General features: G+C 43.4%; 1 protein-coding gene across 1 annotated transcript in view; it reads left to right on the top strand.

Moving 5' to 3' along the window:
* Positions 1-1,231: 1,231 nt before the first annotated feature.
* Acot12 (acyl-CoA thioesterase 12) overlaps positions 1,232-14,442 on the top strand; it is a 42,047-nt gene continuing 28,836 nt past the window's right edge. The window contains exons 1-4 of the mRNA XM_028891018.2: positions 1,232-1,604; positions 8,903-8,972; positions 11,772-11,832; positions 14,008-14,109. Coding sequence (XP_028746851.1) covers positions 1,475-1,604; positions 8,903-8,972; positions 11,772-11,832; positions 14,008-14,109 — 363 coding nt within the window. The 5' untranslated portion in view covers positions 1,232-1,474. The remainder of the gene's footprint in view (positions 1,605-8,902; positions 8,973-11,771; positions 11,833-14,007; positions 14,110-14,442) is intronic.

Raw genomic sequence — 14,442 nt, 5'->3', positions numbered from 1 at the left:
AATGCTTGCCTAACTGAAGACATTCCATTTTTATTTGTGCTCATATAGTCTGAACCTGACCAGATACAAAGGCTCCTAAAGTCTGTCAAGTCAATGCCTCTTTTTTCTCTTTGTTTAAGTATGTATGTGTTTAAAGGATAAGCAAAGCGCCCAGGCTCAGGGCTGGAGAGATGGTATTGCTCTTCCAGAGGTTTGGCTCTCAGCTCTGACATCAGGCGGCTCACCACTGCCTGTGATTCCAGCTCCAAGGTGATCCCATCCCTCCAAGCCTAGGGGTTCTGAGGACCTGCACTCAGGTGCACGCGCGCGCGCGCGCGCGCACACACACACACACACACACACACACACACACACACACACACACTCGGAAACATGCATACATACACCTAATTTAAAGTAATACAGATGAAATCTTTAAACCCCCAGGCTCTCCTTTTTGATGCTCCGAGGCTGGGCTTAGTTAAGGCCAGAGTCCTAACGCTGAAAGCGAAGCACCATTCCCTGGATTTAGTGAGGTCCCAAGAAGGACAGGAGGTCTGGCTTCCAGCCAGCTGGTCCTGATGTCTTAGCTCACCTCTCCAGGCCTCCACCACTTCATCCACAAGTGTGCTCCCCAGGGCAGCCATCCATGGGTCCAGGGGCCACAGGAGGGTTTTGATGCGGTTTCCCTGATAGGAACTGCCTTGTAAAGCCCGTGGCCGAAGCTCTACGAAGCATACCGTAGGTTGTTGCCTCTGAGTGCGGGCCTCAAGTTCATACGCAGTGTCCTAGATTCGTCTCCAATGAAGATGCTGAAGAAGGCATCTTTGGGGACTTGTGGGGACCATTGGTAACAATGTGACAGTTTCTGATCTTGTATTTTCTAGATAAAACTCAAGGGTGTTGCCTTCTCTAGTTGGGTGCTCTGATATACCCACACACACCAGCTTCCCATGACTTCGTGTTTTTCGTTTGTTTGGCAGTGGAATCAATTTCCTAACAAAATGATTTTTGGAGCCACTACAATGTCCTAAGAATTAGAAGGTAGAGTTTGAACAAAGGCTTGAAGTGTTGCAATTCCTAGCAGGAAAAAAAAAATACAAAGGGCCAACTACCAAACCAACTAAGCAATAAAGCCCAGGAGCCCAGCAAAGACTCGGCCCTCTCCAGAGAGCATGCAATCCCTTCTCACGCGCCCTCCTCTGCCTAGGACTTCAGCCTGTGACCGCTGTCCTGCATTCTAGAGAACACCAGTCGCCCTGGTTTCCGAGCTGAGGCAGTGCTCCCGGATCTGCCCCGGGAAGAGGCCAGCGTCCTCCCTGGCCCTCCTCGCTGCAGTCCCCGGGTGACTCGTGGGACCCTGACCTCTCACCTCCTGAGCACCTGGCGGCTGCAGCGGGCGGCGCCCTTTGGAGCGGGGGCGGGCCCCGGGGGAGCGGGATGGCCTGGCGCTGGCCCCCAGCGCTCGGCTCTCTCCGCCGCCGCTGCCGGGACGATGGAAGCGACGGTGGCGCCCGGCGAGGTGCTCATGAGCCAGGCCATCCAGCCGGCGCACGCCGACTCCCGCGGGGAGCTGAGCGCCGGGCAGCTGCTCAAGTGGATGGACACCACCGCCTGCCTGGCGGGTAAGCGCGCGGCCCAGGCGAGGGCACCGTCGGGCAGGGCGGGTGGCGGCCAGGGCGGTCAGGGCGGCCAGGGACGGTGATGGTGTCTGGGGATCCTGAAAGACAGGAGTCTGGATCTGGGGATGCGCTAGGCTGGCGTGGACGCCTGAGATAGCTTGGGAGAAGGAAGCCAAGGGGAAGGGCAACGTTCCCAAGAGCTGAGAGCAGGAGAGCTGTCGAGACAGAAGTGATGTCTGAGACAGCTACTGACAGCGACCTAGACCAGTGGTCCTCGGATGTTTACTTCACAGGACTCCCTTCGACACACAAACTAGTGAAGACCCCCTAGAAGACTGTTACATAGATTGCTTGTATCTATACTTGACTATATTTTAAAATTCTACAGATTGAGTTCATTGGCCAAGCAAAACTGAGGCTAGAAAAAGTGTTCACACTGCAAGCATGAACTTTTCACCCGCGTGCATGAGTGCCTGTGTGTGTGTGTGTGTGTGTGTGTGTGTGTGTGTGTGTGTGTATGCACACACAGCACGCACATGCGTACTTGCACACATTAACACATTTTCTTGACAAACAACTAGATTATTTACTGCAACAACGGAAGTGTTCTTACAGAACTGGTCACAGTTCATGCTTTCTCGAGTGAGCTAAATGTTTCCTTAGTGCAAGATGGCTCCTTTACCAGATTCCCTTCTCTGTTCTGTTTACTGCCATCAACTGGTAGGCGGTCAGGGAACACTTGACCATATTCTTGAGAGAGGATGAGAGTGAACACAGCAAGGAGAAGGTCTGGGGGTGTAGTCCAGTTGTGAAGGGCTTGTCCGGCTTGCATGAAGCCCTTGAGTTCCATCCCCAGCACCGGGAGTGAGGGGGGTGATAAAAACATCTACTGCGGACCTAATGATGTCTCCATGCCACCCCCAAAGTTTGTGTTTTGGAAGTGACCATTGAAAGTGAGTAATCAAGGTTAGCGAGATGATAAGGGCACATCCTGATCCTGCAGGACCATGTCGTGGAGCTTAGAACATGTGAGGCTACAGCAAGAGCCATCTGCAAATCAGGAAGAGAGCTCTTGCCTTTTTAAAGTGACAGGTGTGGACCCTATAGCCTTCAGAAGTGTGAGGAACTAAATGTCTATTGTCCAGTCCACCCAGTCCGTAGTCTCATGTGATGATCACCCCAGGAAAAGCAGTCTCTCACCGTTGCTATGCTTAGGCTCTGACTTTGATTTCCTTACACTGAGGGGTGGAAACTCTGCTTTTGAAAACACTGGGTTATAATAGAAATAGGTTTTCTAACTGAGAGCCTTCTAAGTGAGAGCCTTCAAAAGTGGCTATTGAGCAGTACTTTTGAAACTATACACATGCTGACTTCTCTCATCTTCAGACCAGTGATAGATACAGTCTTGGATACAAGTCAGCCTTACTGTGCCTCCCTCCTGAGGAAATGCCTTTGGTGTCCTAGTGGTATCTTGCTTCCCTGGGATCTGTTATCTATACACAGTGAACGTTAAGTACATGAATCATATCACCGACTCCCACTCACCTCCCCCAGCTTAGGACCGCTCAGATTTTCCCATCATCCTTGAAGTAAAACCCAAACTTTCTTCATTCTTCACAGATGCTTTTTGCAGCTGAAAAGGGACCAGACAGACAGATATGAATTGATTCTGAACCTAGCTCAGAACATCAGACTGATTGGCTATGGGATGTTCTGACAGAGAGCCTTGACATTAAGAATAAGTGTAACATTTTGTTCCCCATACAATGTAGCATGGTAACCCTCTCCCCTCCAGACTGATACCAGCAATGGCAGCCTTCTGGCATTTTTCTTGTATGTACAAAGCTTTTCTCTCTAAGGAACGTCACACCTGCTCTTTTCTTGGCCATTTCCATGCCTTGTCCCTCAGCTTCAACATCCTTTTCCCCTTTCCCCAGAGTCCCTAAGTCTCGTAAGTCAAGCCCCTGTGCTGGATCTCCATTACCACAGCCTAGGCCCAGCTTTGGGGAAATGTATGTTCAGATGACAAAGTAGACCTGGGGTGGGAGGGGCTTTACATGCCTTGTGTTCTAGACACATCCCTTAAGCTGCGTGTGGCGGAAGTAAAGCTCAGAATATTATAAACCCACTTTTTGTGATAGAGTAACACAGTACTAATCCCTGCGTGTTAACCACCTGTAAAACTCAGCTGTATTTTCAATGACAATTCATTTGTTTTATTTGCTGATTTGTTTGGCTTCCGTCTTAACAGTTTCTAACAAGATTTGAATTGGATTACAATGTAACAAGGAATCAGAAATAATGAAGTTTACCCACATGTAAACAAAAGAAACAAGTATAGACAGGATTGGCATTGCTGATAATAATGATGCCTGTTTCCAAGGCAACTAAATGCAATGGGCAGAAAAGTTTCTAGTTTGACCTTTTTGGAGACTTGGACCATAGGAAGACTGTAGATGATCAATTTACACTATGCTTTAGTAATTATATTGCTATTGGTGCCTTCATAACTGGTAATGTTAATATTACAAATGCTAAAGAATCCTTATGATAAAGTTGGCTTGTGAAATACAGATAATGGCCATTTGTATGGAAATAAGAGACACCACATAAGAGGGGACATTACTCAAGTAAGATGTGAATGAATCTGAAAAATAACACAAAAGCTGATTTTTTAACATTGTTTCAACCAGAGTTCCCTTGACTAGTGCTCTGTATAGTTATGTTTCCTAAGGTAAATAATGACCATAGTCACGTCCCAAGACACGACTGTAACCCTCAAGCACTGCTGGATTCCAACACAACTTCTCAATATTTAAAAAAAAAAATCGAACAGCTCCAATCACATTAGCATTCGGCCCCATAGCTGTGGGTGGGCCCTCCTCTTTCAGCCCTTCAAACCTGAAGCCTGAAACCATCTCTGAGTCATCCTCCCCAGACCCCATGTCCATTTCTGTTTTTGAACTCTCTCAAGACCACAATTCCTTTCCATGTCATCTGAATGTTCACTTCTAAAGAGTGTCACCACACTCATCTAACCATGTGGTTAGAAATCTGGGACTGAACCCTGACATGCTATCCACATTGCTTCCTTCTCCACACATTCAATAGATAATAACCCTTTCCTTTTTGGGTGTACTGATGCTTCCTTCTGGAGGACTCTCTTAAGCCCAGCCCCATACTGAGCCTCCACACCACTGCCTAGACCCAGCCCCACCACCCTGTGTTGTGGGCTTCAGGGGGCTCTGAAACTGTTTCCTTTATCCTGGTCTCATCTTCATAATGCATCTAAAGGACATCTGGAAATAGCTGATCTCATCATGTCAGGTTTTTTTTTTTTTTTTCATCTTTACTTACCCTTCATCTCTTTACTAAAACGCTAAAGCCTGGACAAGTACTTCCTACCAGAAAGCCTTCCCCTATAGATAACAACTATTAGCTTTGGACAAAACAGCAAATGAAGGTAGATTAAGGCAGTTGAGAAGGGAACAGAAGTGTTTGGAACACTTGAAAGTTACACTCAAAGAGAATGGAAATGGTCTAACTTTTCTTTTTTCTTAAATCTTTTTTATTTAGTTTTATGAGGTTGTGTGTGTGTGTGTGTGTGTGTGTGTGTGTGTGTGTGTGTGTGTGGTGGGGGTGGGATGTTTAATGATATTACAGATGGGAGAGCACTCCACCAATTCTCTCCCAGTTAAATTTTCCATTAGAAATCTACAGGTTTGTCAGTTTGGACATCCAAAGGACACTATTGGAGGAAAGCACATCCACTGGAATGTGAAGAGAGATGTTTTCAGAAAAGAGAAAGTCAGGGAGGCAAAGCACCCTGATTGTAACCCTTGCCCAGGTATCTGGCACACTTTGAATTCTGTGTGTATAGGACAAACTCCAAACCTCTAGTAAAGACCAAAGAAAGTGAAGGAGCCGTCTCCACTGCTAAAGAGACAGGGTTCATAGTTTGGACTTAGTAAACAGAACTGCTTGCTTTTTCAAGAAAACACCAAAAGCAAAACTAATCCTTTTCAAAGAGCTCATCGGAACCCACTGTTTCAAAAACAAATCAACAAAGGCTCGGAGATAATAAAAAAACACGTACACACAAATAAGCAGGCAAACATGACTCACTCTTCAAAGATGATCAATAAATACCAACCTATAGATGACATGGATGCTAGAATTAAAATTCAAGGACTTAATGTAGCTATTGTAGTTATACTCAAGGAAATTGATAATAATATTGTAAAGAGCAAAAAGGCAATAAACCTCAAAAAGAGAAATAGAGAGTGTTTTATGAGGGCAACATGGAAACTCAGTAGCTTAAAACAATAACATCTAAATTTAAAATATGCTAGATAACCTTAACTACAGAATGAAGATGGCTGAGAAAAAAGTTAGCAAGTGTAAAAAATATATCAATATAAATTATCTAATTTTGCAAAAAAAAAATGAGGTTATGGTCCAATGCTATAGCATGCTTGCCTAGCATGCATAAAGTCAGAATTAAATCCCCAGCATTACACAACATACACAAAGTCTCACACAGTCATGAAAAACAAAAAACAAAATATAAAGTCCCCCAAAGGAGAAAGTAAGAGGAACTCACCCCTATTCAGAAAATAATAGCTTTAAGTTCCCAAAACATGCTGAAAAGCATACAGTTAAAGTCAAGAATCCATAGAACACCAAACAAGATTAATTTAAAAATTATCGTATGTAGGCATATTATAATCAGATATGTTTAAGAGGGTCTCAAAAGCAGCCAGAAAGGCTGTGCTCAGTGTAGGAGAGCAGTGATTAAAATGACCACCAACCTCATTGGTAACAGCAGAGACCTGGTTGGACCAAGTACATTAGAGTTTACAACCAAATGGTCAGAGCAGAGATAAAATGACAGTGACCGATATCTAATAACAGTTCTAAAATGATGACAAGCAAGAGCCTCCAGGCCCTTCCAGCTCCATCCAGCCCTCCTCCTCCTCGCTGTCTCCGCTCTCACCACAGAAGCCTTCCTCACGCTCACTGGAATCACCGTTCTGTCTGCTCAGCAACCTTCCTTTCCACTCTTCTCTCCAATGTATTCCACTCCAGCTCATCCTTCAAAAACCCTCTCTCTGGACACCTTTGCGGATTCTATAATTGCTCAGCTAGTCTGCTTCCAAATTTCCCTAGGAAATCAATAATAGCTCTAAGTTTTTCTACCGTATGAAAGTATGAAGGGCAATCAACATGTAAGGACCATTTGAATTCATATCATCTACCCGGCACACTTGTGAAATGAAGACAAGACCGTATACAATCATGTGCAAGAGTGAGGGACCTTATGCCGACCTCTCCTATTTTTAATCTTTTTTTTTTTTTTGGTTTTCCGAGACAGGGTTTCTCTGTGTAGCTTTGCGCCTTTCCTGGAACTCGCTTTGGAGACCAGGCTGGCCTCGAACTCACAGAGATCCACCTGCCTCTGCCTCCCAAGTGCTGGGATTAAAGGCGTGCGCCACCACCGCCCGGCCTATCTTTTCTTTTTTATTGGTTCCTGCAGGTTTGTAGCAGAAAGTATTAGCTGTTGGGGTCCACATTCAGTGAGGCACACTGAGTTTTCTCAGCTTCATCTACCCAGTTCTCTTCTACCATTCTTATTTCTTGTAATCAAAAAAAAAAAAAAAAAAAAAAAAAAAAAACAAAACCACTAGAACAATCATTTGAATCTTTCTAGGATTGGATGTCCCCATTTAAAGATGGAGCCAATGACAGGACTAGCCTCCATGCTTGGTGCATGGCCAATGAGAAATACTTAGTAAGTAAGACTGCTGCTGAGTCTCCCTGGTCCCTCATACAGTCTAGCCTTGTGCTTTATAAGCACAGCACTCACTCAGAAAATGCAGTACAGCTCTTACTGGTTACTATGTTTAAATTATTTCAATCACTTAAAGTTGGCAAATCACGTTGGTGTACATAACCATACTTTATTAATAAGAACACTTTAAGTTAACAGCCTGTCTCTTCGTGGACTGAGTGTCTACTAGGCATGCTTTTGTCAATGTTTTGTATCTTGTTTTTGAGAACATTTAGTACTTCTCTGGAAAACGTTAACCCTAAGGAAATGGACTCAGAATGGATCTGTGATGGCCCCTGAGCAGATAGGTTAAGAAAAAAAAAAGACACTGATCCTGCTCAACACCTGGAAATCAGCCAAGCGTGCCTCACATGCCACACTGGCTTCAGCTGAGGCCACCCTGAGCAGGCCTGAGTTGGACGCCTCCATCTCCCCATCTTTTTGCTGGATTGTTTTGTAACTAACAAGCCTCCTCCCTGCCCATTGCTCTCACATCGAGTTCCAAAAATGGTTAATTTCTCACCTCTCTTTACCTAAGATGATCAATTAATACTTACATTGTAATCTATTATGTAAGAATTTGGGGGTGGTGGGGATCAGAGTCTGGAGGTCAGCTTGGGTCACTGCAAAGTGAATTCCTGGTCAACATATATGTTAGCTGTCTCAAAAAAAAAAAAGGTCGATGAAAATCTGTTTGGATTTTGACAGAATGCCTCTCAAAAACAAAGCTGGGAGAAATATACATCAAAATCTTTTCCAATAGCATAAATTCTGGTATTTTTATGTTAAGCAAAACCAATCATCAAAACAGTTCTGGACAAATTAAGTGCAGACGTGGGCCACGGAAAATGGTGAGCTCCTCTTCGCCATCGCCCCACCCCTTAGCCACACTCTCCTGCAACATCATAATGCATGAAGAATTGGCTCCAATTTGGTGATAATAAATGATGAACACAGCCTGCCTGCCTCCTGTGTGTCCTCTGATTCCCAGGGACATTCCCCTCTGATGTGAGAGGTGATCTCAGGGGCTCCCAAACTGCTCCATACCCACAGTCATTCATGATTTAATTATATCCATATTTAAATATATGAGACAGTGGCTGTAGCTTTAATGTTTACTTATAAGACAAAAGAACCATAATACGTGATAGTAATATAACAATATTTAGAGTTATCAAAAACTTATAAAATTGTTACTTACAGTTGCCAGATTTCCAGAGTATTGGTTTTACAGTTCAACTAAGAGATTTCTAAGTTAAAATTCAGGAGAAAGTACAGTAATCATCATACGATACAGAGCAAAGGCCTGCTTGTAAATACACATCGTCCTGAATATGTGAGGACCAGGGTGCTATAACGAGTGAGGGGATGTGTTCCTAAAACAAATCTACTTCAATGTGTTCCTTTTTCCCTTTGCTAAAACATTTAATCCCAGCCACTAACATGACATGCTTTCACCTGTTTTTTGAAGCTGAAAAACATGCCGGGATCTCGTGCGTCACAGCCTCCATGGATGACATTCTGTTTGAGGACACAGCTAGGTAAGGAGTGTTGCTCTTTCCACTTCCTGGGGACTTACCGGTTCCTTTACAGTGCATGTTTATTGCACCTTGTTCACTTGAAGCCAATGATCGTGTTTCTTAGAAAACAAGAGGCACTGGACCCTCTCTAAATCAGCTAAAAAAAATTATCCCAGCTTCCACTTGTCCTCACTCTTCTCAGTACAAATTCAGTCTCAGTTTTGTTAAGTCACTGTCAGCATTAGAGGCATTGTAGTGCCATGCATGGCACACTTTCTATCATCTCGTCTTTAATGGCTGTTTTTCCTGCATGACAGATGATAATAACAATAAGGATCTCTGTGTTGGTGCGGTACAAACACTAACTCCTGTGTGTACACAAAGTAAGTTTTAAGGAACATTGTATATGTGAGAGTGTTGATGCTTTAGCAGCCCTTTTGGAGAGAACTTCAAGCCAAACAGTAAAACTAGAAAGAATAGTGTGGTGTATCACATGAACTCATCGCTAACCTGTAAGAAGGATCAGCTCACATCTGTTCTTATTCCTATGCGGTCTTTCCCATCTGGGAATTATTCTGAAGCAATACCAGTCATGATTTGTAAATAATTCAGTAAATACTCATAAATACCAAGGTCCCTCTTAAAAACATCACATAAACACAACCACTGCATTTGAAGTTACTAAAGGAACTCTCTTCCAGATGGGTTGAACTACCATGTGGACAGAGTCCAGTCCAGCTGCTTTCTGTGTTTGAAGATGGCATTTTAATTTTGTTGTATCTGATTTGCCATTTAAAACATTTACAAGCAGGAAGCTCAAATGTAGGGAAAGCGTTTCACTCTGGGAAACTTAGTTTCTATCACACTGCTTCTGAGGCTTCCTCCTCTCTCTTAAGTGTCTACCTTTTTATCCGAGAATTACCCCTTTACATTAAAATATAAGTGAGAGTTTATCCATATTCCTTAAAAAAAATAAATTCCAATATGTGGCGTCACTTCCCCCACCTGTTCCATGTGAGAGTCCACCCATAAAACCATCCAGTGCAATGCACACAGCTGTTATCATGTTTACAGATACTTTCGTATTCACTGTAGAGCTCCCTAATTCAATTGGTCATCATTACTAAACACTGAATTGCTTTTACTATCACAGATACTTAAATATATGGATTTAAGTGGTGTGTATTCATATTTTTGCTAGTGTGTTTTGGGCCTGGATCCCTGAAAACAGAACTGCTTGGTCAAAATGCAAATTCACAGGCCATTTTAGTCAACATTGCCTAAGTCCTCTCTCTGAAGGGTTTTGTATGACTTTTATTGCTTTTTAGATTAGTTAGATGAATCTAAACATTAAGAAAAGCATTACTAAAATACTGATTTGTTCAGACTTCCAACACAAGAGTTACTTGTTTAAAGACATGTATCTATGTACATAGTGTAAATTCCTTCCTTTACTTCTTGTTTTCCTGCCTGGATTGTTACAGATTATGAGAGACCCAGTATATAGGGTCTCAGTATGTGCACAAAGTCATTTAGTAGATATGGCCACTCTTCCAGGAAAACCGACTGACTTACCCCCATAGACTATCCTTACTATATCTGCATGAGCCTCTCCACTGTGATTAAAGCAGAGCTAATTGCTAGCCTTTCTAGGAGCCCAAATACGACCATGTTTCCACGGCTTTGACTTTGAACTCAGATAAGACCAGGGTTTGAACTCTGGCCCAGCTAGCTGCTGGCTATATCACCGTTTAAGCCCAATTTCTGTTGAGGGCAAAACGAGAACGATCGTGTTAACCTCACGGGGTTATTGCTCAGTGAATGGCATGCTGTTCGTTATGACTCAAAGCAGCTTGGCCTGCTGCCTTGGTCTGTGCACAGCATTGGTTTTGTCTCTGATGTGGCCGCGCCGAGGAGCAGGCCTCCGCTGAATGACCAAGGCTTCTGTTGGGAAGTTTCAGCCATCCCTTTGTATGCCCGTGGACTTGGTGTATTTCTATACCTGAGCCCCCAGGTAAACCTTGCTTTATGGAGCTCAGCAGCCCTGACTCGTTGACTCCAGCAGCACCACTAGTCAAAGCTCAGTGGGCAGTGTGAATTAGAAAGACCGGTGGCTCTTCCAGGAAGGTTGGCTATGCAAAGAAACTAGGAGGGAAAGCAAGATTTTAGAAGGAGAAACCTTCAATATTTTTATAAAAAGTCGGACGAAAGTGAGAGGTGGAGAGTTGAGAGAGGAAAGGGTTAACAGCACAGCCCGGATGGAGAGGAGGTGATGGGGTGGGGTAGAGAGGGAGCCATGATGAAGTGGTCAAATAGAGTCAGGTGGGATGGAGGAACAAAAGGAGCCCTCGTCGGGCAGCTCTGAATGTCCACTAAGAAGAAGGCGAGGGCCCACGTCTACCTAGCAAGCTCACTGATGGCCTGGCCTGTTTCTTTACGTTTGCTGGTCTGTTTGTTTATTAGCTCATGTTTCAAAGCAAGCATCAGTGGTACTGGGCTACCTGTGTGCTTTTCTGAATTTTCTGTGGGCAACAGCGGTTATACAAAAAAGTATCTGTTGTGGAAAGGGTCACTTTGTACACTGTCCTTGCAAAAGCTCTTTTCTGATTGATAGAGGGAGTCTGCTAACATTATAAGCGTGATTTAAATGGTTAACATCTATCCTGAAGGCTTGTCATTGTTATTAGCTTTAACCTGAGTTTTCCATATATGAGTATTATCAGCAGGTGCAGGTGGAATTGCTTTATGCCACATGTGTCTACTAAGTTGAAAATGAAATGTGCTGGGATTGACGAGACCGCTCTTTCTTTTTGGAAACAGAATTGGACAAATTATTACCATCCGAGCGAAAGTGACTCGGGCGTTCAGCACGAGCATGGAGGTGAGTGGCCCCCTTTCCTCGGGGCCGCCTGTTGGAGGACGTGTCTTCACTGCTTTCAGAGCACCAAGGAGGATGCTTAGAACATGCTTACAGCTGATGGGATCCTGAATCTCAGGAAGCCTTAAGTCTGTAGTCAGACACGTGGGTGAAGGCTGAGGAGCTGATGCCCCCCACTTAATCCTGCCACTCACATTCAGTGTGACACCGTGTTCTACAGAAGGTCACATGCCAAGTGAACGGGCAAGAGCGCTTCCTTTTGCGTTTTGCAAACTATAGATTCTATTTCTTACTTCTTCTTACATTACTATTACCCAAACTGTGTGTCTCCATCTCCTTACACCCCCGGCCCCCTGCAGGGCAAACTAGCCAATAAAACTACAAGAGGCAATTGGTGCCTCTTGCAGGGCGAAATCTCCTGTGGGCTCTCTGCGTGTCTCAGGCTTGGTGAGGCCTGCCTAGAGAGAACTCAGAAGGTTCCTAGCAGTGTGGGAGATCTGGAGATATTCACTTCACAGCTCCCTGGTGTGAGGTGGTTTCCTCTGAAGTTATTCATGCTGGGCATGCTCAGATTGGTATCAAGCCAAAGACCCACGGAGACCACATGCGCATTTCCAGAATTCTCACTTTATGTAGATATCTCTTTTCTGGTACCCTGCCCAACAAATTCCAGATCCCTTGTCTGTTTGCTCTCTGCTTCTTCAGCACAACAGAGGTGAGTTCCCCTTCCCCAACTGTCATCTGTGAATTACCTTCAGGATGAGAAGAAATGATACGTTCCCTTCATTTGTTTTCCTGTCCTGGGACATCACAACCCTTGTTACCTGTTTCCTATCTGTAGAAATGGTCACTTCCTATACCTTATCTGGTTTTCTACTTCTTTTCATAGAGTGGAATTCCTTCTCACCTACTCTGCCCTAACATAGTGAATTCCCCATGCCATGTCTCCGAGACACTTGTTCATCACACATACCTCAGTCAACTGTGCTGGTAGCTGACAGTGTCTGAACTTTAACACTCCGGAGTTGTAGCTAGGCTTTTCTTGTTTGATGTTTTATTTTATTCTTCCTTGTGTACTTCTCTAACATGAAAATCCATGTGGCTGAGGGTTGTTTATAGAGGTGAAGAATGATTGATTTGTGTCTGATACGTTACCATCCAGTTAACTTGAGATTTACCATGCAAATATAAGTTTCTGTTTTAAATTAAGTGACTTAAAGTGAGTCATGGGTTATTGATTATTTTTGTACATGGTGTTCCTGGCGAGGATGTAGAAATACGTGTACTTTATCATTCATTACTCAGTGCTGAACTGAGATGTCCCAGGTTGTCCATTATTCTCAGAAGATAGTATTACTTATCTGGGTGAGATATGCGGAGAGTGTTTATTAGTCCAACTCTAGAGGCCTTTTTCTGTGGCGTGCAAGTCTACAGAGCTAGCTCCAAGACTCCTCACAGGGAGGGAGAGCCACCCACGGCAGAGTCCTTACAAAATGCCTTAGTCACTTGTTGACTGCTCCAGAAAAAAAAAACAAGCTGAGGAAACTAAGCCACAGCTAACAGCAGTTCTGACCCTGTTATTGTGGGGTATGAAACGTAACAACTAAAGGTTAAAAACAGTGATAGTTTCTCTCGCTGGTAGGCTGTCTTGCCCCTGAGAGAGAATTCACTCAAATATGATTTTGAAATGTTTATTGGGGCAAAGCAAACTTTTAAGAATTAGAGTGTAAAGCTTCAAATGCAACATGATAAATTTATAATGTATGTAAACATTGATGTGTACCTTGTATATACATTTATAAAACACATATGCAATATCACATGTATGTATGTAATATTACATCGTATACATGTAATATAGCATATGTGTAACTGGAAGAAATTAACCTAAAAGTTAGTTAAGTATTTCCTCTGCGTAATGGGCTGATATAATGTATTCTAGATAGCTAGATCACAGCTATTTTTCAAGGTAAGTGTGTGTATTCCCACATTTGCAAGAGTTTCATTTGTCATAGTGTAGAGCTCATCACTGAAAAGATAGCGTCACTGAAAGATAAACTAAAATGCCGATGTGACTTAAAAACTGGAAGGCAGGGTGGAGAAGTGTGTAACCGTGTTTTTCACGTTGCAGTCGAATCTCTTATCTGGGTGATTGACGGTTTGTTTTCTTTCCTTCAGATCAGTATCAAAGTCATAGTACAGGACAAGTTCACTGGCACTGAGAAGCTCCTCTGTGTGGCTTTCTCTACGTTTGTGGCTAAACCAGTTGGAAAAGAAAAGGTAAGTTTTCCACATGAGCAGACATCCTCCTTGTAAGCCAAGGACATAGGAATAACTGCTTCCGAATTATTTTTTTTTCTTACTATAAGACTCACTTCCTCAGGATTTGTTATTCATTGATATTTATTGGTATTATTCTGTGGTTACATCATAGAACTGAAGAGGAAGATCTTTTGAGAGGAATACCTTAAAGGGAAAAAAAGTACCAGGTTTATAAAGGAGGAAAACAATGTTTTAAATTATCTGAAAGTCATATCTACTTCTTAAAAATATTGCTTACTGGATTAGTTCTTTTTTTGGTTATGGAGTTCAAAATTAAGTTGGACTTTTTCT

The sequence above is a fragment of the Peromyscus leucopus genome, chromosome 11 (genome assembly GCF_004664715.2).
Source record: "Peromyscus leucopus breed LL Stock chromosome 11, UCI_PerLeu_2.1, whole genome shotgun sequence".
NCBI lineage: Eukaryota > Metazoa > Chordata > Mammalia > Rodentia > Cricetidae > Peromyscus > Peromyscus leucopus.
This window is presented reverse-complemented; position numbering and strand designations above follow the sequence as displayed.